This window comes from Opisthocomus hoazin, chromosome 14 (assembly GCF_030867145.1).
Source record: "Opisthocomus hoazin isolate bOpiHoa1 chromosome 14, bOpiHoa1.hap1, whole genome shotgun sequence".
Taxonomy (NCBI): domain Eukaryota; kingdom Metazoa; phylum Chordata; class Aves; order Opisthocomiformes; family Opisthocomidae; genus Opisthocomus; species Opisthocomus hoazin.
In genome coordinates, this window is record NC_134427.1 from 2,164,753 (window position 1) to 2,188,132 (window position 23,380).

Consider the following 23,380-nt stretch of genomic DNA (forward strand, 5'->3'; position numbering starts at 1 on the left):
CATAAGGCTTCTCAGCTTGAACCAACAGAAATGGAGAGCACGAGGTCCCTATCAGCAGGGCTAGATGTGGTGTCGGTAGAAACCGAGGTGCGAGTGGCCTAAGTGGCTGCACCCCACGATACCGAGAAGAAAGCAAAATGGAGCACCTAAAGCACTTGACACTCAACACTGAGCAAGCTGCAACACTCAACAGAACTGACAAAGAGTTGAAAAATACATTTTATTCCTCCTGTACTACAGTGATGACATCGTACAAGTTCCCAGTTATATGAAAACAGCTTTTGGTAACTCGTTTTTGAACTACACCATTCATTTCACAATTACCCTAGCTTTAAAAGACTAAAAAACTCAGAATCACAGAATGGTCAGGGTTGGAAGGGACCTCTGTGGGTCATCCAGTCCAAACCCCCTGCCCAAGCAGGGTCACCCAGAGCAGGCTGCACAGCACCACGTCCAGGCGGGGCTGGAATATCTCCAGAGAAGGAGACTCCACAGCCTCCCTGGGCAGCCTGGGCCAGGGCTCCGTCACCCTCAGAGGGAAGAAGTTCTTCCTCGGGTTCAGCTGGAGCTTCCTCTGCTTCAGTTTGTGCCCGTTGCCCCTTGTCCTCTTGCTGGGCACCACTGGAAAGAGTCTGGCCCCGTCCTCCTGACACCCACCTTTGAGATATTTGTAAGCATATATTACGTCCCCTCGCAGTCTTCTCTTCTCCAGGCTGAACAAGCCCAGCTCCCTCAGCCTCTCCTCGTAGGAGAGATGCTCCAGTCCCCTCCTCATCCTCGTAGCCCTCCGCTGGACACTCTCCAGCAGCTCATCATCTTTCTTGAAGTGGGGAGCCCAGAACTGAATGAATGAAGTCCACTTACTTATTTTAAGAAGCATATTTTCCATGAAGTCCACGCTGTCCACCTCTGCATGTTCCAGGAGTTTGGCTGTGTAAGAAAGCTATCTACAACAATCATCTGAACCGAGTACATCAGTTCTCCAACCATAAACACTTCTCATAATTTAAAAAAATCACTTCATAATTTAAAATATATATCAATGACATTCTGCTTTTCTTTCAGCTAGCAGGTACCAACATTACCAGCTGACTTAGAATATCAACTTGATTTTGTGAAAAGCTTGCAAAAAATATATCAACTTCAAAATGTACAGAAAAAGACATTAGAGAGCTGACATTGTTGGGTTACTTAATGTATTTAGAAAGAGCAGCAAGCTAGGAGTGAAGTACCCTATATTACAAATATTCAAACACTTAAGCCATACTGTATACACCTTTCTAGTGTAGTGAAGGGTTAGTCACAGAAAAGGTACTTCAAAAGCATGTACAAAGAGCTGCAGCTTTGTTTAACTCAAACTTGATCACGTAGGCGGGCCAGCCTCTGCGACAGCTCATCCTGCAGAATTGTAAAGCACAAAGAAACCAGCTATCAGCAATCTGAAAATTCATTTTTGCAAAGTTCTGCAATGGTCAAGCAATCTCGTGTCCAGAGGATACAAAATGATCTCACGTACAAGTCTTAACAAGATTTGATTAAGACTTCGAGAATGGCTGCAGTGGGCGAGACCAGAGGTCCACAAAGCTACCTGAGCTCCAAGAGTGGATACCTAGGAAGGAGTTTCAGAATATAGCAAGTACAGATATGGTGGTTTGGGGTTTTTTAACGTGCCGTCTTTGCAAGCATTGATCAGCTTTTACAGAACCGCATCCTTATTTGGATGCGGGCTGGACAGACCAAGGCTGGTACCCAGCAGAACAGCTACAGCAGGGCAGCAGTGGGTCTGTTTGTTTTACAGGGCCTGGTACAAGGTGAAACGGGACTTCTCAAAGAACGTGGAATACTCGGGGCTTCCCAAATTCCGTCAGTTAAGATGAGGCTCCCCAAAGCCTTCTCCACAAAGACACGATGACAGAAATAAAGCGTTCTCTTTCCATTCCCTCAAATATATTCCCCGAGAACAGGAAAAGCAACTCACAGAATCACAGAATGTTCGGGGTTGGAAGGGGCCTCTGTGGGTCACCCAGCCCAACCGCCTGCCCAAGCAGGGTCACCCACAGCAGGCTGCACAGCACCGCGTCCAGGCGGGGCTGGAATATCTCCAGAGAAGGAGACTCCACAGCCTCCCTGGGCAGCCTGGGCCAGGGCTCCATCACCCTCAGAGTGAAGAAGTTCTTCCTCATCATCAGCTGGAACTTCCTCTGCTTCAGTTTGTGCCCATTGCCCCTGTCCTGTCACTGGGCACCACTGGAAAGAGTCTGGCCCCATCCTCCTGACACCCACCCTTGAGATATTTGTAAGCATTTATTAGGTCCCCTCGCAGTCTTCTCTTCTGCAGGCTGATCTGTGCAACCTTGACATCAGGATCTGCCCACACACAAGCAACTCTAAGCTACCCATCTAGAGCATGTACGGAATCCTTTGCACTAGTCCCATACGATCTTTCACACATTAGAGAGGAAAAATCCAAAGGCCTCATCTATGCTATAGGAGACGGCTGGATTAATCAAATTTCAAGTAGATAAGAATGTCAACTGTTTGGAACTCTATGAAATAACTATGCAAAAGTACATCTGAAACATCCAAACTTTCTGGATTTACTAAGCAGACAAATGTATTGCTAAAACTATGTCGACTGCAAGACTGTTTCAACTACACACTGTTTCTTTTGGACAGCTAAAATCTCGCTACAATTCAGCAAGCTTGTTTTGAGCGAGTGAAGCGTTAATTCTGCTATCGCATTTCTCTGGAAACAGCGATTTCAATCAAATCTAACGTTTACCTGTTCTGCTGAGGCAACGCTTGTACCAACAGAACCCGTCTGTCCTTGAGGTAGTTCCATGTTCAGATCAAGACTAATAGGAGAAAATAAAACAAAAAAACCCCGAAGTGAGGCATACACAGCGAAAGGAAGCAGCACAATAATTGACAAGCAGAGCAATACTGAGATAGCATGAGGCCACCAGCACCCCACAAACCTGGTGCTCCAGCTAATTAGACAACTTGATCAGTAAATTTGACTCATTGCCAAGAAGACAAGTCCTATATTACAACCAGCAATAGCTAAATAAATTCTGCTTAATTAGGACTGAGCAAGATTTCTGTTTAACAGAGGTATGTCAGACACGGCATATGTATGAATGACAAAAAATTCACTCATTAAAAAAAGAGTTTTACTGAAAGATCCGTCAGATGTACTTCTCCTCCAGCAAAAAGAGCGACAATTCCACCTTGTGTGTCACCAAGCAGGCAAGTATAATTCTCTGAAATATTTCAGTATACCCCAAAGGCTTAACTATGTCATGATGACCTGTTTTGTAACGTCTAGCTGTGAGAGCAGAACTACAGCAAGTTTTAATGTGGTAAGAGGGAAGAAAAAAAAAAAAAAAAAAAAAAAGAGGAAAAGCATGGAGAAACATGGCGAGGATTGCTAATGCTAAAGCCATTTCAAGTAAATAATAAAATCCTATCCTGACATGACTAGTGATAAGATTTTAGGCTTTTGCACAACCAGCCCTGCATGCTGACATTCACAGTAGCTTTGCATGAAAACAGAATGAAATTCCGGCAACTTAACTATTATGAGAACGATGCCCAGATATGAAAGGGAAGGGACAAACACATATAAAACAAGGGTATCTGACCTCCAAGTTAATCAGGAAGGGCTGCTGGAACCAAGATTTATTCAAGAAATAGTCACTCAAAGTTTTACCTACCCTGCTTCATCTGCCATTTCCTGTAGAAGCATATCCACTTGGTTCTAGGGAAAGAAAACAAAAGTGGTTGCTGCGTATTGCATACAACAAGCTGCTCTCATAAATCTTCAGAGAAAATACATTATTTTAATAAAACTGATATAAACGTCTTTTAGAGAACATTTTTGTGCTTGACCACCAGAGGGCCCTGTATGAACTCAAAAATAATAAGCAGAGGTGCTCAGCCTGTTAAAACTCCTGTTCATCGAACTCTAGCTTCTGAAATAATGCTTTTAAAGTATTAAACTTCTCCATAAAAAACGCAAGGATATACTTGAACATTTTAAGTATTACCAACTGCTGATTATTAGCTACTCAGACACTGTTTTGCACAACACAGAAAAAAGCATATCTCCCAACAGATTTGGTTTATTGGATTTGGGTTTAGGTTTATTTTACTCAAAGCACTATCTCCAGTAAATTTCTTTCTGTTGGGCCCCTTGTGGAATAGCACACGGGGACAGGTTAGGAATTCTTAACTATTTAAAGCACCTTTTAATAATTTCTTTTAGTAAACGCACATCCATGAATTGAAAGCCGGTAATTACAACCTTTCCATCCCACGCACTACCACTAACGCGATGGCGACTAATGTCATTTTGTTAGTACCAGTGAGTTAGAACTACCGATTTTCTTACAGCATATTCTGCTCTGATAATTCACGCTGCGGTGCCTTCTGGTTCAGAAGTTCGTTCAGAACTCATCAAAATGCTGCTTATTCAGCAGGAGGGTTAAAGTTTTCAAGATATAATATGAAATAAAGCCTGCTATATAGCAGTGAAACAGACTAAAATACATATATGTGATCCTCTGCATTGGTGACTAGAATTTGAAACAGTCCCTTCATCTAAAAGCAGCAGAAAGCAAAACTGAAAAGGTTCCAGCTGCTGCTTTGTCTCACAGTAGGCAAAAAGAAGAGAATCAGTCGTTTCCACACAGTTTCGAAACATAATTTAAGTTCACCTCTTAAAAAAAAAAAAATTACTGTTCTTACTTGTGGAGTGGTTAGCGTAGTAGTGTTGCTCATTGTGTCTTCCATCTGTTGTGTCTGTACATCTAGTGTTTCAAACTGATGCTCAAATTTATCCATCAGTGCAGAAATCTATTAAAAATAGGAATCAAATCAATGACCTGCAGGTAATGGAAGAGAAATGCATCTGAACCGGCAAAACCAGAATCACACTGCAAAGAAGGCGGCAAGCAGCTTCTGGAGAGGAGCAGCTTGCCCCCCTCCCAGCACCAACTCCGACGCTGATCTAGCCCTGCATTCAGGCAGCCTGGTTGGGCCCCGAGCATCCCCGTTTATGGGGACTTCATAGCCACACTGGGCAACCTATTCCAGGATCTACCAAGCCCACTGCAAAACCTCTTCTCTTGATATGAATTTCGCTTCTTAAAACGTGTGTCCTTGGCCCTTTCTGCTTTTGATGTGCACCTCCAACAAAAGTAAGCCTATTTACCTTTTCCAAGTTCATGCTCTTCAGCGTGGCATCCATAGACTTCACTACCCCTGCCATCGACTTTGTTACCTGAAATGAGGCAAAGGAAATTATTACAAAGAAAGAAAAACGAGCAGTTTCTTACCAAGCTCTCATATCTCTATCCAGAGAGTTTCTACAGTATCAGGTAGTAGGGCACACACCACTGCCACCTAGAACACCACTTTTTTTTTTCTTTTTTTACAGCTCCCACCATTTCAAATTCTATAAATTAACTCAACCGCTTGAAATACGCGGTCTGGGCTGAAATTCACTTAGAACTGAGATGTACATGGCCCTAACTTTTCTGGGTCTCGAGACTCGTCCAATGTTAAGAGATACATTTGGTATACAGACCACATGGCAGAATAAACTCTCTGGCTAACGAGCAGTCCATAGTGTACCTGAAAAAAACTACCTGAGCTAAAAAAAGATTTCTAGAATCTCAAGTCCTGCGTCATGACTTTATGTATTTGAAAGGGAGCACTATCTCTGCAAAGTAATCTTAAGTGTCACCTGAAAAACACACTGTATCCTCAGGAGAGCCAGTAGTAACAGCTAACAGAAGTTACGAGTTACAAAACACACTCAGGAGCAGCTGCCAGGAGGACTCCAGTACCCGATTTACTGCTGGCTACATCTCAAACCAAAACTTTTCAGCTCATTACAGAGAGAGTTAAGTCGCTTCTAAGAAGATCGGAGATCTCACCCTTGTGGGAGCTGTGTGAAAACAGACTTGCCTTGCCCATCGTCACTGCAGTCTGAACTCTTGCTGCTACAGCATCTACCCTGGCACTCATGCGCAAGAAATTGATGGCTTGATTCTTCTGGCGGATTGCGTTCTCTGCATGTATTCGTGCAACTTCCATGTTACCCTTCTGAATTGCCTGTTGAAAAAAGCAAAAGAAAAAACGAAACCCAAAAGCATTTTAACATCCCCTGCTCTTGCAAACATGATTGACAAATAGCCTATTTCATTTTTTAAATAAGTATCAATTCATCACAGTATCGTTTCTATTAAAAGAGAAAATAAAACCCTCCCTCCTTCCCCAAATTTCTCAGACTTTTTCAAGACGTGAACCCCTAACTTCTTTCCAAGGAAGGTATCCAGCACGTGCTCCAAGTAGGAGGTTTCACAGAGCTACAGAAACGTAATTATCTCCTTCCTAAAAATGTTTTTGGTATCAAGACCCAAACACAGAATACAGTTGGTTGCATGTCATGGACAAAAAGACAGTTAAATAAACTTAGTCTCTCTCTTTACTACTTCAAGGACTCAAAAACTATTTTGAAGTTCCTCTTCATAAGCCCTTCTAATACATGATGATAAACACTAAAGATTTTTGAGAACAACAGCCTCTAACAAAACACATACAAGATAATTTTCTCAGGAGGCAAATGCCACAAGCCATGCAAGAGGATGCACAAGAATGTACCCTCACATTTGTTAATAAGTACGGGAAGATTTACAGTCATAAATTTTAGATTACAAGCATCTATCACAATATTATTAACTTGCATACCAGGAAAATCATAAAAACACTAGATATTTTCCTGCTACAATACCTCAACAACAGATCTAAAGAGCTTGTTTCAGACCCACTGCTTACCTTCTTAATTTTAGCTTTCTCAGCCTTTTCTTCTTTGTCGCATTTTTTTGAGTTTCTGTTGAGTTCCTTCGCTGCAAACTTCAAATTAAACAAGTGTTCTGCAGTGCAAGTTAAGGGTTCAAGAACAGGAACAATCTTTGCATCCTCGTATTTTGCTCTCCAGTTTGAAATGCCACCAAGCCTAGTATACACTGTGTTTCCCTGTTAGCAGTACTAAAACTTGGAAAATGTTACTTAAGTAAGCCCTTGAAATTCACACAGTAAGATCTACCAAGCTGCTTTACAATTATAATGCCATTTATCACCTGGGTTCCAAAACGTAAGGCCATAAAAAATACAGATCCCAAACGGGCTCCATTTAGCATCAAAGCTCCTTCAGGCTGATAAATACAACTAACCACAGCTCCCCCAAGAAGAACTGAAAGTCTGACTCTGCCAGCTACTTTCACTCGCACACCCAGAGTCCCTGACTCTCGGTGAAATGGAAAGGCGGTTCAGTGGCCCGCCTCGAACCTCCCCATCCGAAAAAAAAGCCACTGTGGAACAACAGCCAGATCAGCAGTGTAACAGCAAACCGGCTTGGCTGACCATGCCCAGGTACAAAGCGGGAGGCAGGGCTGCCCTTCCCAGGCACAGCGTGATCTCGGGTTTAAATCGCTCAGGCAGCTCCTTTACAGAGCAGCCTCCTGGCCCTGGGTCATGTGAGCGATTCCCAGGTCCCCGGCAGCTCTGTCACCTGACTTTTGGGGAAAGAATACTTAAGTCAGCAAGAGAAACTTTTCTTTTTGAAAAGTTGAAGTCCTGCTTAAGCTGAAAGCTCTACAAATACAGTAGAACAAGCCTTCATAGTGACTTAGAATGATTGCATTAAACTGTTACCAGCAGAGGATAAAGTACGTGCTGTGAAAATAACAATTAAACACCCATACTCTTAAAATGCTGTTGTTGAAAGCTTCCAAATAATATCAGCCTTTCTCAAACAAAATGGAAGTACAAAGCTTTATAGGCTTCTTGCATGCCACCTTTTGATAAGCTAAGAGGAACATGCAGCAAGTACCAAGATGCTTCACAGTTAAGAACATAAAGCTAAACATTACGAGGTACTTGAGGCTTAATATTTCAAGTCTATAAATTATTCCAGAACTGTTGTGGGGTTTTTTTGCCTTTAAAGTCCAGCCACGCATCTTAGAGCTCTGACAGTGACCTGAAAACATCAGGAAATTTGCAGATGTATTTGTTCTCCTGTCCTATGAACATCACAAGCCGGCTACCAAAAGGTAACAGCGGTGCCTATGCACCTCAGATCTCTATTAAGGCAGCTACCAGTAACACTAAAATCGCTGCTTGTATTTCTATTTCTTTGCTTTAAAACCCAGGCCACCATTGCTTCCAGCAGCAGTAAGTGTATTGCACTGAGTCACACATTAGGTAACTCGCCAAACAGGGAAATACCTTTGGGTTGATCGTTCAAGTATACTCCAGGTCAGAGACCACAACAACCACGTAAAACATGATGTCACCTCTTAACACCAACTGCACCGACACAGCATTTCGGAGCAGTTTATTCTGCAGCAACTTCCTCAGCTGCTCACTCGGGGCATTTACCTTTGGCATTAAACCAGCTCACCCTGCCACCTCCCCAGATCTTCCACCCCACGACGAGCACAGACTGCCTCCTCCCTCGAAGCGTCACTCTCCGTGTGCCGTAACCCAAGAGCAACCCGATTTCCACCGCCAACCATGACGCACCGTCACCCGCCCCGGCACTCCCGTCAGGCCTCACCGCAGCCACCGGCGATGCCCCGCACAACCCAACCGCACCGGGACCTCTGCGAACTTTAAGACTTTTCCTTTGCCCCCTGCGTGTTAAGATAGTTTCACACAGGAGGGAAGTTCAGAGCGGCCCGTGAGGGTTTTCCCTGTGTGTAACGTCTTTCCGATGGCGGGGAACGCAGCCGGGTCGCTCAGCTGAGAGCAGTGGCCGATCTGGGGGCACGGCGGGCGAGCCGGCCTCGCCGCCATCGCTCCGGCTTTCACACAGCGCTGGACGGACGGCACAGACGTCCCCTCCACCCCGCCAAACCTCACCTTCCGCCCCTCCGCCCGCCGAAGCTCGGCTCATCTCGCCTTGGGAGCCGAGCTCCCCACTCCCCTCTCCATCCACGAAGGGAGGGCAACGCCCCAGCTCCTCCCAGCTCCCCCACGGCTCCTGGCAGCACCACACGACCACCACAGGCCCTCCTCCTCCTCCCCCTGGAAGAGGCCCGCCGAAGCCAGCCCCCGGCCCCGCCGCCGTGAGGGAAGGGACTCGCTTCCCCCTTCCCACCGCGCCCTGCCGCGGCCCGGGGGCTCCTCCCCGGCCTCAGCGGCCTGGCACGCCGCCCCCCCCCCCGGCCCACAGCCGGCCCCGCGGCCCCACCCTGCGCCCAGCCCAGGCCGCGGCCCCCAGCCCGGGAGGGCCGCCAAGCCGCGGGGCCTCCGCCGGTACCGGGCTCCGAGCCTCGCCCCGAGGATACTCTCCATGTTGGCCATGGCGGCGGGCGGCCCAGCGGAGCGGAGACGGGAAGGGGGGGGGGTAGGGGGGGTCCGGCCGGCGCTCGGTCCCCGCACCCGGCGCTGCGGCGGCTCCGGCTTCCGGCTGCCCCGCCCCGCTATGCGCAGGCGCGCGGGGGGCGGGGCGGGGGCGCGCGTGCGCGGGGCCATCGCTCCCCTCAGGGCGGGCCGGCAGCGCCGCCCCTTCCCTCAGGGGCGGGCGGGCGCCAAGGCCGCCTGCAGGGGGGTGAAGGCCCCGCTCAGCAGCGGGCCCGGCCGTACCAGGAGCCTCACAGATTCCCGGAGTGGCGGGGGGTGGCAGGGCCCTCTGGGGATCCCCCAGTCCAACCCTCCTGCCCAAGCAGGGTCACCCAGAGCAGGCTGCACAGCACCGCGGCCAGGCGGGGCTGGAATATCTCCAGAGAAGGAGACTCCACAGCCTCCCTGGGCAGCCTGGGCCATGGCTCCGTCACCCTCAGAGGGAAGAAGTTCTTCCTCGGGTTCAGCTGGAACTTCCTCTGCTTCAGTTTGTGCCCGTTGCCCCTTGTCCTGTCGCTGGGCACCACTGGAAAGAGTCTGGCCCCATCCTCCTGACACCCACCCTGCAGATATTTAGAGGCATTTCGAAGGTCCCCTCTCAGCCTTCTCTTCTCCAGGCTGAACAAAAACCTAGTGGAATTCCTTTTCAAAGGAAGCGGGGTGTAATTCCACGGAGCTAATTCGATGAACTATAAACCCCATGCACGATTTCTGTGAATCTCGCGTCGCTCCCCCGAACCCCCGCGGTGGGTCCTGGCTGCGGCTGGCGGCTGTGCCGGGAGGGAGCAACCGCCGGTCTTCCCTTTGCGGCTGAGCAGAGTAGAACTAGACGGAGTTGCGTAGTTGTAACACATTGTGAATAAGAGAAATAACATGAAAAAAGATACCCATTTCCCACCCACGGGAGTTACTAGAAGAACTTTCACTGACTTGTGGTTAGTGCAAAAGTTCGCAGGAACAAGGTTAATATTCTGAAGAAACGAGACCTTAACCTTCTGCAGAGCACCAGGCATGACCCATCTAAAGCCGTTAGTACAAGCATCTGATACCAAACTGTATTGTTATCGTATTCATCAGAAAGTTCCAAAATTCTGCAGTTTATTGTCGCCTGGACAAGGTCCTGTGCAGCCTGCTGTAGGTGACCCTGCTTCGGCAGGAGGGTTGGACTAGATGACCCACAGAGGTCCCTTCCAACCCCTACTATTCTGTGATTCTGTGATTCTGTGATATTCCAGTGTACCTGAGTAGAAGATACGCCACTAAACGTGCAACATTGCTCTTCGGGTCACTTGGAACACAAAGATCAAACGCGAGTTGTGCTCGCTGTTGAGCTGCGGGAGGTGACACTTCAGAAGCTCGTCACAGTCTGCTGTAAGAAGTGGTGATTCCTCCAGCAAGCTGAATTATTTTCTTGAGTCACCTTGCTGAGTCACTCCGATATCTTGAGATGCAGGTTTTTTCCTGGCGGTGTGTGTTTCAGACAGGAGTTGTTAACACAAGTGCTGCGGTGTCTAATTATTAAAAGATTGAGAGTCTGAACCAATTATTTTGAAAGCACTAAGGAGGGCTCTCATTTATTGAATTACGTTAGCAACAGCACAACTTCGTGCACAGAGCTCTTGTAAGGCAGAGACCCCCACCCAAACCCCACCTCTCCAAAAGAGAAAGAACAGAATGACAGCAGTCTTCATCATATCTAATAAACTGTTCAATGTTCAGAAAAGAGTGAAATAAGAAGATCTTCTGCCTTTGAATTTACTGCGAGATAGAGCAGAATTATTGGAACAGAACTTCCAGAAATAAAGTTCACAAGCGTAACGTTAGCTGAAGGGCTTTTTTCACCCTTCAGATCACTTTAAGAGAACGTATTTCGGATTGCCACCAGCTTATAATAAAATAACTATTTTTAACAGGATGAAGTAAAATGAATACTTTTGCTAAAAAGTTACACATACTAGTTGGATACAAAATGCAGATTATAGGTGTTAAGTTGTAGGGGTTTTTTTTCATTGCCTTTTATTTCTGCAGATAAATAGGGCTAGAGTCTCGCCTGCTGGCGTTCCAAACAGCAAGTCACCATTTACCACAACTGGGGGGTTGGACTCTAATCTTTTACAATCCTGTAAGACCTCTGGAGTCACCCATTTATTAACTTTCAGCTAGCCACACAGTAAATCTCCGTGTCTGTCGCTGTCCCAGAAGCACACTGGGGTAGTTCATAATCCTCTCTCTATCATTCCCAGGAGCACAGTTGCCGTCACTACTGTTTGACTCTCATCTCTTCTGGCAGTGGCAAACGGGCAGGATCTCAGCTATCTGGGGACTGAAAGTGATACAGTCTTGACATCCCACATCTGAGAAGTGTCACGAGCTTAATGTCTGAAAGCACTTGACTTCATTCAAAACCGACAGCTACTCAGTCTGAAAGCTAGAAGTATCGTTATTCGTATCGAACGCGTTCTGCTCCCGAAGTTCGAACCCTACGGTCTGCGTGGTCAGGCTTGGCTGGCTGCAGAGGGAGTGCAACAACGGCTCTCAGAGTGACGTGCGCCGTGTTTTGGAGGAGCATAGCTTGCAGCTAGACTCAGGCCAAGATATTCTTCTCTTCAAGACCTGGTCTTCCATGGAGGATTTTAGGTTTCATTCACCATTTAATTTAGATGAAATAAATGATCAGACTTGGGCTTTTTTTCTTTAACAAATCTTTCTAGCTAACATAACTAGATTAATCCTGCTAAAACCCAAAGAACATTCTTACTGGCCTATTGACTGGCTCGCTTTGGGTGCCATTAGCCTTCAGAACAGGGAAGCAACTGCATTTTTCAAATGGAACGTGTAGAACTCTTTATAGTGTACAAATAGTCCTCGTTAATGTGAAGTCGTCTGTTTGTTATACAAATAGATGCAAAGATTCTACTTTTTCTTCCAAACTGAGTATAGTCTTTTAATGTCTTAGGGCTGCTAATTGGAAGCTGTTAGAAGCAGTGAAAATCAGAGGATGCTAAGAAGGTTGATCTTCGCTACTTCCATCAGAGGAGGCTTTCTTCAGATACCAGAATGCTATGGAAAAAAATGCTGATTTGTTACTTCATAGCTGACTAAGCTTTCAAACATGAAATCGTGTTTTTTCTTTGTGAGAATGAACTTCTCTGTCAGTCCTAAACACGGGTATCTGTACTCCTCATAAACAGGGTGTTCAGAAAAAGAATTGGAATAGGAAATTTAATCCTGCTTTGAGATAATTCAAGTCTGTATTTATTTATTAGGATCAATCTGTATGCCTTTTAAATTCTCAATAAAGAGAACAGGATTTCTGAGATGTGCCTGTGAGCGTTATTTAGCTGTTGCTTTTTATGGGAAGGCAGCAGGAGTAAATCCCTTTCTTCATTTCGTTGCTTCTGAAAACACCGTATAAAAACATCTATAAAGGAAAACCTGTCATTCCTGGAGCTGGGGCCAGAACACAAAGTTTGAGGTGAGGTCAAGGAGTGCAGAGGACTTCCCTGCCCGCTGTCTGTGTGTGAAGCTGGGAACTTCTGGGTGGGCAGCGTAGGAGCGATGGCCCCGCGGCTGGTCATGGGCGCAGCAGCACTGGGAAAGGCCACTTGCTCGCTGCATTTTTAATTTTGTGTTCTGCTGAAGCAAAAAACCCCTGCCAGTAAAGTGATGTATCTGAACTGACAGCTTCCTTGTCTGCCCCCGCTACGTGAGGTTTGTCTGGCTAGCTTGTAGGTACGGTAATAACGGAGGAGTTCTTATAGCAAATGAACTGTAATAAGCGTGGCAGAAGACACTTTTGAGCAAAGCTAGTAACAGTAATTATTCTAGCTTGTGTCTCAGGGGTCTGAATTCGTGATGATAAAGATTGCTGAATCCTGGCTGTAAAAGCTTTGAAATGCCTGCCGGTGACAGGCGGGCAGCGAGCAGCAGCTGCACTCCTCTCCGTTTTTAAGGGCAGAGGTCTGTGTAAAGCACCGTTTCAGGAGATGGGAAAAGACGCAATTACAGTGTCGGATTTTCTGGATCTGATCCCCGCTGGTAGATAATCCTCAGTCTCACTGGTTCACAGAAGCAAGTAGTATTGTCTGCGGTTTTAAAACCAAATCTGCGGAGAGAAGCAGCAGAGATTGAACATATTTAATAGAGAACTAATGGTGAGCAGAGCTGCTCCTGCGGGAACAGTCCTACTGAAATCAGCCTCCTGGAAGCTTGCGCAGTAATTCTCATGAGTAATAGTAACTCAAATGAATAAGGGTTTCCAGGGTCAGAAACAGACACTAGATCATTGAATATCCACATTTTTTTCCTATAATATTACTGGAACTCATTAATTAGGACATGATTTGGAGATGGCAGCAACATTGAATAGGAACTATTAGAGTGATCATCTACTTTGAAAAAAGTGATTCATTTCAGTGATGTCAAAGAGAAGTAAAACTGACCTAATTATCCACAACAGTGCTGGAGAACAAAGCAGCAAAGCTGCTCGGAGAAAGGAGCATATGAGGTTTTACCTCAGTCAAACCCGAAGAAGTATAAATCAGATTCACACAGCTGACACAGGAGGGAGCCAGCTCAGCTACAACCTCTGCAGAGCCGCTCAGGACGTCAGCCAGCAGAGCCAAATTCCAACTGAAATCCCTCTTCCCTTTTGACCGCTGAAGAAGTATCCTACTGGTGACGGGCTCCTCTCCGTCTTTCCCGTGTTCCGGAGAACTCAAGCCTCCTGCAACGCTGAGCAGTTACAAACCAATGCGTGGTGACTGCTGTCTGTCCTGTTCTCTTACGTCATTCACAGCAGCAGAGGTACTTGGGCGCTATTTCATATCCTTCGTCTGACGTCCCGCCTGGCCATGAGAAGGAAAAACAAGGGCAGCAGGGAGAGGACTTTATGGACACCCCCAAGAAATCAGTCTGACCACCTCTGACTTGGTTGCTCGCTGCCTCCTCGAGCTCTCAATCAGTCGTTCCCCTGTTAAAGAGCCAGAGTAGATTTAGAAAGATATCACCAAGCTATGAAATCCTGACAGATCCAAAACCGTGTTAGTACCGGGACACCACGAGCAGCGAGGGATGTTCTTTAAAAGCTGGGTGTTTGTGCAAGTGAAATTGAACATCACAAAGGTCAGAGGGGTGGTGACTCCAACAGTCTGAAGAATAAGCTTAACCAGGTAGAGCACCTGTGAAAAATTGCAGATTATCGCTTCCTAATTTTAAAATAGCAAATGTCTAGAGAAAGTGGCCTGTTGGGGTTTTTTGACTCACACTATCATTTGTTCCATTTTTTGGGAAAAAACTTTAAATGGCTGGAGGATTGTAAATGAAATACTGCCAATGAAGCTCAATCATTGCCATGGCAACATTGTGGTTACGGTTGTGTCACAAGAAAAATAGATTTTATTGCTTTGCAATTACTTGGTCGGCTGTATGTCAGTGTACAGTATGTGAAGTACTGGGGTTTCTGGGGTCTCACTGGGAGGTGGATTTCTCCCCGAGCACCGCGTTGTTGGAGTAGAGTTATGCCAGAGTACAGCACTTCACTGCAAAAATGAACGCTGCAGGTGGTCTCCACACTTTCATCCACCTCTTATTTTTGAGCTTATCTGCGAATGGCGTGGCTTATTCTCTACAGAGTCCTGTTGCTTTTAAGAAGATTAAACTGCAGAGCAGATTTTAAAGATTATTGACCTGTTTATTATCAAATCCTATCAGTCTTGCAGTGATTAAGAGACAAGCAGCATTACTAGGGAAATACGGTTTGTATTTTTTTTTACTGACATATATCACTGAATTTTTATGACTAAAAAGCCGTAAAGAAATTTGGAAGAGACACATTACCCAGCACTTATCTTCAGCAACCTGAGTTAAATATCTCATCTACAGTGGGTGCAGATGTAGAGTCATGCCAGGACATTAGTAAAGATTGCAATGAAACTTAAGTATTTCATATATTTGCAAACATTTTCATTACAACCACATACTGAAAGTACATTAAAATATATAAATTGCATATTCTCTGCATGCTGTCATTTGAAATTTACTGCTTCATGGAGAAGGGAGTAAATATTGCAGGGCAAATGATGTCAGCTGAGACTTCTTAAGATGCTGATCTTGCAGGTCAGGGGAATCTGCAGGTACGCAGTCCATTGCCGTTGCCAGGAGCGTGGGGATAATTCAGCTCTCCGTCCCACCTGGACATTCCTGCAGGAGATTGCCCCTGGAAGAGGCAGAGTTTGAACCGTTTTGGTTCCATGCTGTAAAGGTCCAAGTGCAGGCATTGGCGTGAGGGGAGCACAACTCTTCACCGCATACGAGGACAGGGAGACTGCTTCCCCTGGTTCTTGCCAGCAGCTGCTGCCTCCCCTGCCCTCCTCCCTGGCTCCCGCGGAGGGAACCCCATCCAGTTTCAGCCTACGCTGATGGATACATTTTCCCTGAGCAAAAACGGAGCAACTTCTGTTTCTCCTTGCAATGCTGCCAAACAAAGGTAATTCCATCGCTGCCACTGTAATTTGGACAAAAGCTACAGAGCTGAGAATTTACTTCTGAATTTCATAACCGTTTAAGGTTTGGGTTTTGGGTTTTTTTACTTAATTGGAGATCCAAGTAAAAGCCCAGTGCCTAGAAGACAGTAACACCTCTTTGTCTTAGAAGGATAGCAGTGTGGTGCTGCTTTTCCAGATTAAAAGTTTGGAAGGGGACTGGAAGAAGCAAGTCTCTCTTAAAAGCCCAGTCACCCTTGAAAGATCCAGTGACCGCAAACTCTTTTAGTTGTGTTATCACTTTGGTTCGTTTTACTCCCTTGGCGCAGCCAGCCTGCACTGCAGACTGCTGCAAGAAGCCTCGTGGCTTCTCTTCCATCCCCTTAGCAGCATCCCTGGTGCCAGGGACACGACGACGGCCAGAGCCCAGAGCACCGCACGCGGAGGGTGGCGGGGAGCCCTCCTCGCGAGGTTTCACCCTGCTGCTGTCTGGAAGGCTGTAACATGGCCCTGGGCGTGGGAGGGAAATGGCCCTCCTCTCGCAAGGTTTGCCACAGTGTAAATGCCTCGTACATACCACACCGAAACAAAATACCAGTCCCACGCAGCTTTGGGCTTTTCCAGTTCAGCTCCATTTTAGTAGCTCCTCAGCTGGCCAGAAGCTGTGTTTTGGGGGCAGAATGGGACCTCGCTTGCGGCAACTCCAACAGTGCTAAGGCCCTCCAGACTGTCTCGGCTAGGAAAAAGGAACAGTGGTAATTTTGACATTTGAGTCACTGTTAGTCGGCATCTGAATGACCTCTGTGAAGTGAATAAAGCTGTTGACTAATCACTGGTCTGTCGGCACAGACCTTCGCCTCTGTAAAATGAGAAGGAGTTCGCTGTATCCTGTGTTTTTGAAAGATGAAGATGCAGTTGTTGGCTTTTTCCAACCAATAACATTTTAAACAAATTGGTTTACTTCAAACGAATCATAGATTTCCAGTATTGACTGCTTCCTTCTCATTTGGCTGAAATCACGCTGCACTACTTCTGCTTTTTTCATTTGAATTCCTGATATGTCCATTTTAGAACCTCAGCCATTTTGTCCTCAGACTTACCTGCTCTCAATTCTCAAACCTCTTCCAAAAGAAGCAATTTAGAGTCTGCCTCCTGCTTCCTTCCCTTCTCTTCCCTCCTACACAATCTCCATCTCATCTTTGATGCAGCAAACACGAGTTTTCTTTAAATTTTATGGAGTTGTGAATTATATGTTGCTCCCTCCATAGCACTTTGGAGAAATAAAACTGACAAACGAAGCTGCACAAGAGGATGAGCTAGAAAAGAAGTGAACTGAAAACATGAAAAAAAAAACCAGTATTATTAAGTAAGAGTGCTGAAGAACTACAGTGGAATTCAATTTCCAGACACGACGGAGCTGTATGGGCTAGCCATTTTAGTGCATACACTTACAGGTGGTGATGGCTTTTAGGACAGGAATGAGGCAACGAGGTTTGAAACATTCATTACCTAAACAAAATTCTCCCACTCTGTCCATGGTGGTTCAGCTCAATCTTTCTCTTGCTCTTATTCTTCTTTCATCGTGTCCCTTTTCTATTTTTTTCTTCCCTTGCCTGTGTTCTTCAACGTGCAGGTGTAGACCAATATAGTAGTTGTCACAGGTTGGTTGTTCCTGATGAGCTCATCGGTGCCGTGCGCATTTGTTTGATGCCTTTCAGCTAAGCCTACAGACAGAGGTGTTACTCTTCACGTGTGGTAAGAGGAAGCAAAAGTACATTTTATTTGCACGGTACCTGAGCAAAGGTTTAGGGTCCCATCCCTAAACATTTGCTCTTGCTATAAAATGGCTCATTTCTAAAATGCATTCCAAACCAAATACGACTTTACCACTAGGTATAACGTACATAAAGACAGCCTGCTTTTTATTCTCCTGGTGATCCAAGGCTGTAATTTTGACATAGCAACAATTCTGCTCTACTCGACGAAACTCTCGCCATGTGTGATGGTTGCCAGGCCAAGCCAAACGAGCTCATGTGCGTTGGTTTGTGAACTGTGACGCCAGGAGTGCGTTGCAGTGAGGATCAATTTTAATCATCATAATTGATCTGTACTCTTAGTCATTCATTCCCAATGTCAGTCACGCATGATGCGCAGAAGAAAGTAAATGTTAAAAACAAATTCAAGGGATAGAGCACCAGGAGAAGTAAATGTAGGTATGGTACAAACACTACTGAGAACTTTAAAAGTAGTGCTGTGGAGAACGCTGTTGTAATTAAAATGCAATTTTCCTACCAGATGCCAAGTAAAAGCAATACAACATTTTGACTCACGTTTTATTTAAAGTCTACACACAGCAGAAGGAAATTAAAGTGATAAAGACGTCAGGGAATGTGGGATCTCGGCTAGCCAATGCATCTCTACGCCTCTGAAGCCAAAGCAGTTGGCTACAGAAGGCCGAATGGTGCTAGCCGTTGGGGTGAGCCAGGCAGCTTGGCCTCCTCGCTCTGTTCTGGTGGAGGAAGCCTGGCACGGGAACGTGCACGCGTTGCCCGCTGTCTGCTCTGCTAGTGGCAGCAATGTTCGCTACAGCAGATGGACGCTGGAGCAGTGACAATTACTGATGGCCCGAGACGTTGGTGACACACCAGATTTCCATCGCAAATGGCTGGCAACTGCAGCGAGTTAAGGTCAAAGAGTTAACGACAAAGTGCAATTAGTCCTGGTTCAGTGTGGAGAGATGATGAGAAAATACAGGTCTGCCCACTTTCTGTACCTGGGCAAACGTAGACGTTCTGACTTTAAGGGGCCACGTACCTGTGGATGTACAAAGGCTTGTTAATCTAGGCAGGTTTTTTCACCACACACTGTGTGATCATAAATCACAAAAGCAGCTTTTCCATGATTCGATACAATCGCTGTTAGTGTGAGGTGGCAACAGGAGACAGTGCGGTTGGCAGTGACGGTGACTTAATGCGAGTGTCACTTCGTTCAGTACTGAAGCCTTATTACCAATTCTTCTTTCACAGAGGTACTTCTGGAATATTTTGACTTAAAAGATGCCATTGAAAGTGGACAAAACTAAGAGCTTCTGTTCCACAGAACATTCACCAAAAATTGTTTTCCCATTTAGAGTGAATACTGGAAATTGTGAAACTTTCCGTGGAGAGGAGAGTCCGACAATTCACGGTTTAGAAAAAGCTCATTTTCTGTTATTTTTAAATTTTAATTTCCCCCCCCAAAAAAACCCTCCTCTTAGTCATATTTCATGCTCTGAAAGCATCGTAGGCTTTCTCGTTGAGGGAAAGACAAAGCCAGCTGGCGTGCCTTTTGCACGCGTGGATGACGAGAGCGGAAGGGCGACCCTGAGACCTGGCGAGGAGGCAGCGCTCTGTTCCCCACAGAGCGGAGCTGTGCCGGATCGTGCTCAAGAGGAGAAAGAACTGTAGGCAGAGAGGTGCATAGAGGTCTTTTGTTGCTCTGCCTTGGCCTTTTCTCTGCCAGCTGAAGTAAAGAGTGGAAAGATGCAGCGCTGAAAATAACAAATTCAGGAACAGCAGAACTTTCTGTGTGTTATGAGCCAAACTGATCATGCAGCAGAGTTTTATTTTGTCACAGCTGGTATTAATTCAATAACAAGCTGCATAAATTTAATCAGAAGACCCTGGAGTACATAGCATCAGTGCTAAACAAACAAACAACCCCCCAGATCCCTGGATTGCTATTTAGTAGCTCTTCTAGAAGACCTGGTGACAACAAGCAGCTTTTCTTTTACAGAACACACTGTAAATACCTTCACATTTTCATCCCTAATTCACACACAACCAAACTGTATTTCTGTGGCTGAAGAGCAAATTACAGCATTACAGTCAGGAGACTCTAGAGATCTAAAGATTTTGTGCATGTAAGACTTGAGTCCTCTGAGCCTGCGAATATTGCCGGTCACAGACCCAGGCTGACCATTGCTCGGGTACTTTTCCCTTTGGGCTATGCCCAGCAGCCCTTGTGGGAGCCTGTGTGGGGTCTGCGATCTCTGGCTTTTCCTGAGAAATCCCCCCAGGGCACCGTTTGTTGGCATGAAGCGACGTGCAGCCAAGGATCGACACCAAGAAACAGAATTTGTCTACTTGTACTGCCCAGCTTGTGCCTTTACAGGCAGGTTTATACACATTATCTGTAACGCTGGGCTAGAGGAGGCAGAAAACGAGTGCTTGGACTGTTAATGGCCAGTGATTTCCTATCACTTCAATAATTCATGCAGGTGGTGGTCCAAGGACAGGAAAAAGCACGATATGGGGAACTTGCTTACGGTAGATGCGGACACAGCACCTCATGTTACTGGTTCCGGGGTGCCTGGTGTCCCTTCCCGACATCCTGCTGTGCCAGCCTCTCCCTCTCTTTCCGTCTGGCTCTCCTTTGAAGTGTCACCCTCTCCTTCAAAGTTCCGTTGAAAGAAATCTTCTTCCAATACAGGCATTATTTATATGAAGTAGCAGAGGGATTTCTCCTGTCTCTTCGGAGAACAGTGAAGGAGAGCCAGAGTGTAAAACCTCTGTAGCTGGATGGACTGTTTAGGTATTCAGACCTCACCTGCCAGGATCCGCGAAGCAGGCAGCCAGCGGGCGTGAAAGAATCCGTTCAATAAAACCATTTAGCTCTCTGATATTGGCATTAATTATCTGATTCTCTGCCTCCGAGGTCCACCAAAGAAAAGCACTTTATTTGAAAATGAAAACAGGTCACTTTTTCAAAATATAAAGAAGGTGAAATATAATGGGAAATTATCAGGGAACAACCCGCCTGCTAACATTTGAGAAGGCTGCTCAGGCCTGGAGAGCCTCTCGCTGTTCCCCAGAGCTCGTTCCACAGCTCCTTCCAGCCGCAGGAGCTTGCTCGTGGTCACTTCGGGGGTGTAATAAAATAAGCCATGCTTACGTGCAGCGTGCGTGATATGGGAAAGGCAATCAAGATTTTTCATGCCCCCAGATCCTGTAGTTTTCAGAAGAACTGGTGTAAATCTAAGCTCGAGCTTTCTGCAGGTCCGTGATACAGTGAAAACCAAAGGACCTTACATCATCAGGGTGATTTTTTTTTAATAATTTTTGCCACTGCTCTATTACCATGAATGTACTCAGTAAGCTTCATTTCCAGCTTATCTCTGCCAGTAAGACCGACACAACCCTCTACTGAGCTATAATGGTTGTGTTCCGTAATGGGATATTGATAGTCAATTTAAACTGAGGACATGAGGTTTCACTCAAGTCAAAACCAGATTGAAAAAAATGGACTGCTAGTTCTGAAAAAAATCTGAAAGTTCATTTTTTCCCCAAAATGCTTCAGTTCTTTTCTTAAATAGATTAATATTTAGACTTTGAAAATACTCTGTCAACCACTGAACAAATGAGAAGCCTGGGACAGATTTAAGGAGAAAATTAAACTCGGTTAATGTGCAGGGAAGTGATTTTTCTTCTGGAAAAAGACTAGAGGAGACAGGCAATTAAAAGAACCTGCACAGAAATAAAAAAACCAAAATTATTTATTTTAAAAAATGAATGCTCCTTTCAAGAATAAGTCAATACAGTGCCCAGGAATGGCCCGACCAGCTTAACAGGTTGTGTAGCTGGGATTAAATTCAGCCATTGCCTTGGAGGAAGCCAAGGGCCTCCAGAGGCTCATGGAGACTGTGGGACACAAAAGCGTTTATCTGGAATAGCTTATTTTTTCAAGGGAAAAAGATATTTTTATGTCCTTGCTTTACATTTTTGCATTTTATTTTGGGGCGCTTTTGAGAGATAATCATATACAACACTTTCAGGGTTTTTTCACTTTCTTCACAGCTGAAATTATGTTTTCTCAACTAGCTGTCTCCTCTGCGAGGCAAATGACCCTATAAAGCTAGGCTGCCTAACTTAGCCAAGGTTTTTGAATCTTCAGTAGATTTTAACTTGTTATTATTTGCTGAAGGGAAAAAAAAAACAAAGAATGTTATGTATTTCTAAAATCAATTTTAAAACAGCTAAAATTGGTTGCTTTAAAAAAAGAGCCATTGTTTTTGCCACAGAAATATGATTGACAGAGCAGAGGGTAGACGGGGAGAAGACCCAGAGGTCCTTCAGGACTGGCTTTTCAGAGGCAGTGATGTCCTCAGCTCCTCATGACGGCGAAACCTCAGAAGTCTCCGTCAGTGCCATCTTCAGACCCAGGTCCACAAGCCACCGCTGAGATTGGCAGGTGCGCTGTAGGGTATGGGGTTCCTCGTGTAACACTTTGACCTTGTGTTCTTTGTGGAAAGGCGTGGCCATTCCTCACCCGCACGGCACCACCGCTTCCTTGGACGTCCGGCCGCAGCGGGACAAGCAGCAGTTCCCGTCGGCGGAGGCACCGCGCGTGCGAGCCGGGTGTGTTGCAGGGCCTGTCTGCGTATCCGGGGCCGGGTCTGCTGCACGGCGACCTGTGCCTGGTAAGGCACCTCTCCATCCCAGGGGGTCCCATCGCCTGAGCAGGGCATGGAGAGCACCATTCATAGTTTGTTTGTCTTGTGCTCTCCCAGACTCCAGCATTACAAACCTGGCTTGTAACCACGGGGAGAGACCTCTGATCAGAGCTGTGCTCAGTGTCTCTCTCATCCTCGCGGCAGCCTTGATGTCACGGTAATGGAAAGAACAAACCAATGCAATCCAGCTTGCGTAAGCCTTTGATCCTTGCTTTCATCAGCCTTTCTGTTTACAGCTCCCCGATAGAAGAACATACCTATATGAAAAAAACAAAGTGTGCTTTGACAATGTCAGCGCAGCTGGTATTAATGTTAGTGGTTCCTTCCCGCATAATCAAATGCTGAGTGGTTTCAAACAAGGCTAGAAGTTCCTAACCGTACACAAGCCAGAAGTCCCAAGCCTTCCTTTTGCAGATTTATGATAAGCATAGCACCATTTAGTTGGACTCTTTTGGATTCTTTTAAGCAGCTTTTACGTTTGCTTTCTCTACAGATAAAAAGCAATATCTGGTGCTGATAAAAAACAAGTTCATTTTTATGTATAAAGTTAAGCACCAGGTGGTGTTTACCACTAGTTTTTGAAGAACAGCTTTCAAAACCTGAATTTTAAATGATTCCTGACTGATACTCCAAGGGCTTCAGCTTTCTATGAAGCATTGCCTGGTGGTCATCTGGTTTCTAGCTGGTTGTACCAAAAGATAAAAAATGTGTTCGATAGGTCACTGCTTTCCTGCTTCTGGTGAACAGCACAGAGGTGTCACACGGCTGTGGCTGCGAGGTAGATACGAGAACAGGGTTTAGCAAGGTGGGTGCCCTCCAGTGCAAGCTCTCAGCAAGCAAGCGTCGCTAAGGAGCTACTGTCACACCATTTCTCAGTGGCCCAAGCATTATGCTGTTGTGTTATGAGAAAGCTTGTGCTACAATTGTGCATCGTGAACTTTGGGAGGGTGCTTGCACTCTCCGAGCTTCTAAAGCTGCTATTTTGAGAAGTCAA

General features: G+C 45.8%; 1 protein-coding gene across 1 annotated transcript; it reads right to left on the reverse strand.

Moving 5' to 3' along the window:
• Positions 1-201: 201 nt before the first annotated feature.
• On the reverse strand, positions 202-9,453 carry CHMP1B (charged multivesicular body protein 1B). Its single transcript, XM_075435471.1, has 8 exons — positions 9,360-9,453; positions 6,844-6,941; positions 5,974-6,120; positions 5,216-5,284; positions 4,750-4,857; positions 3,717-3,760; positions 2,783-2,855; positions 202-1,398 (listed from the first exon to the last, which is right to left on the reverse strand). Exons 1-8 carry the CDS (start codon positions 9,373-9,375, stop codon positions 1,354-1,356), a joined length of 600 nt encoding a protein of 199 aa, XP_075291586.1. The 5' UTR covers positions 9,376-9,453; the 3' UTR covers positions 202-1,353.
• Between the last annotated feature and the right edge of the window lie 13,927 nt (positions 9,454-23,380).

What these genes read in the sequence shown, in the direction of transcription:
- CHMP1B (XM_075435471.1), bottom strand. An exon ending in CTACGCTAACCACTCCACAA is followed by an intron (nt 3,761 to 4,749) that starts GTAAGAACAGTA and finishes TTCTTTCCCTAG; the next exon opens with AACCAAGTGGATATGCTTCT. An exon ending in GCGTTGCCTCAGCAGAACAG is followed by an intron (nt 1,399 to 2,782) that starts GTAAACGTTAGA and finishes ACAATTCTGCAG; the next exon opens with GATGAGCTGTCGCAGAGGCT.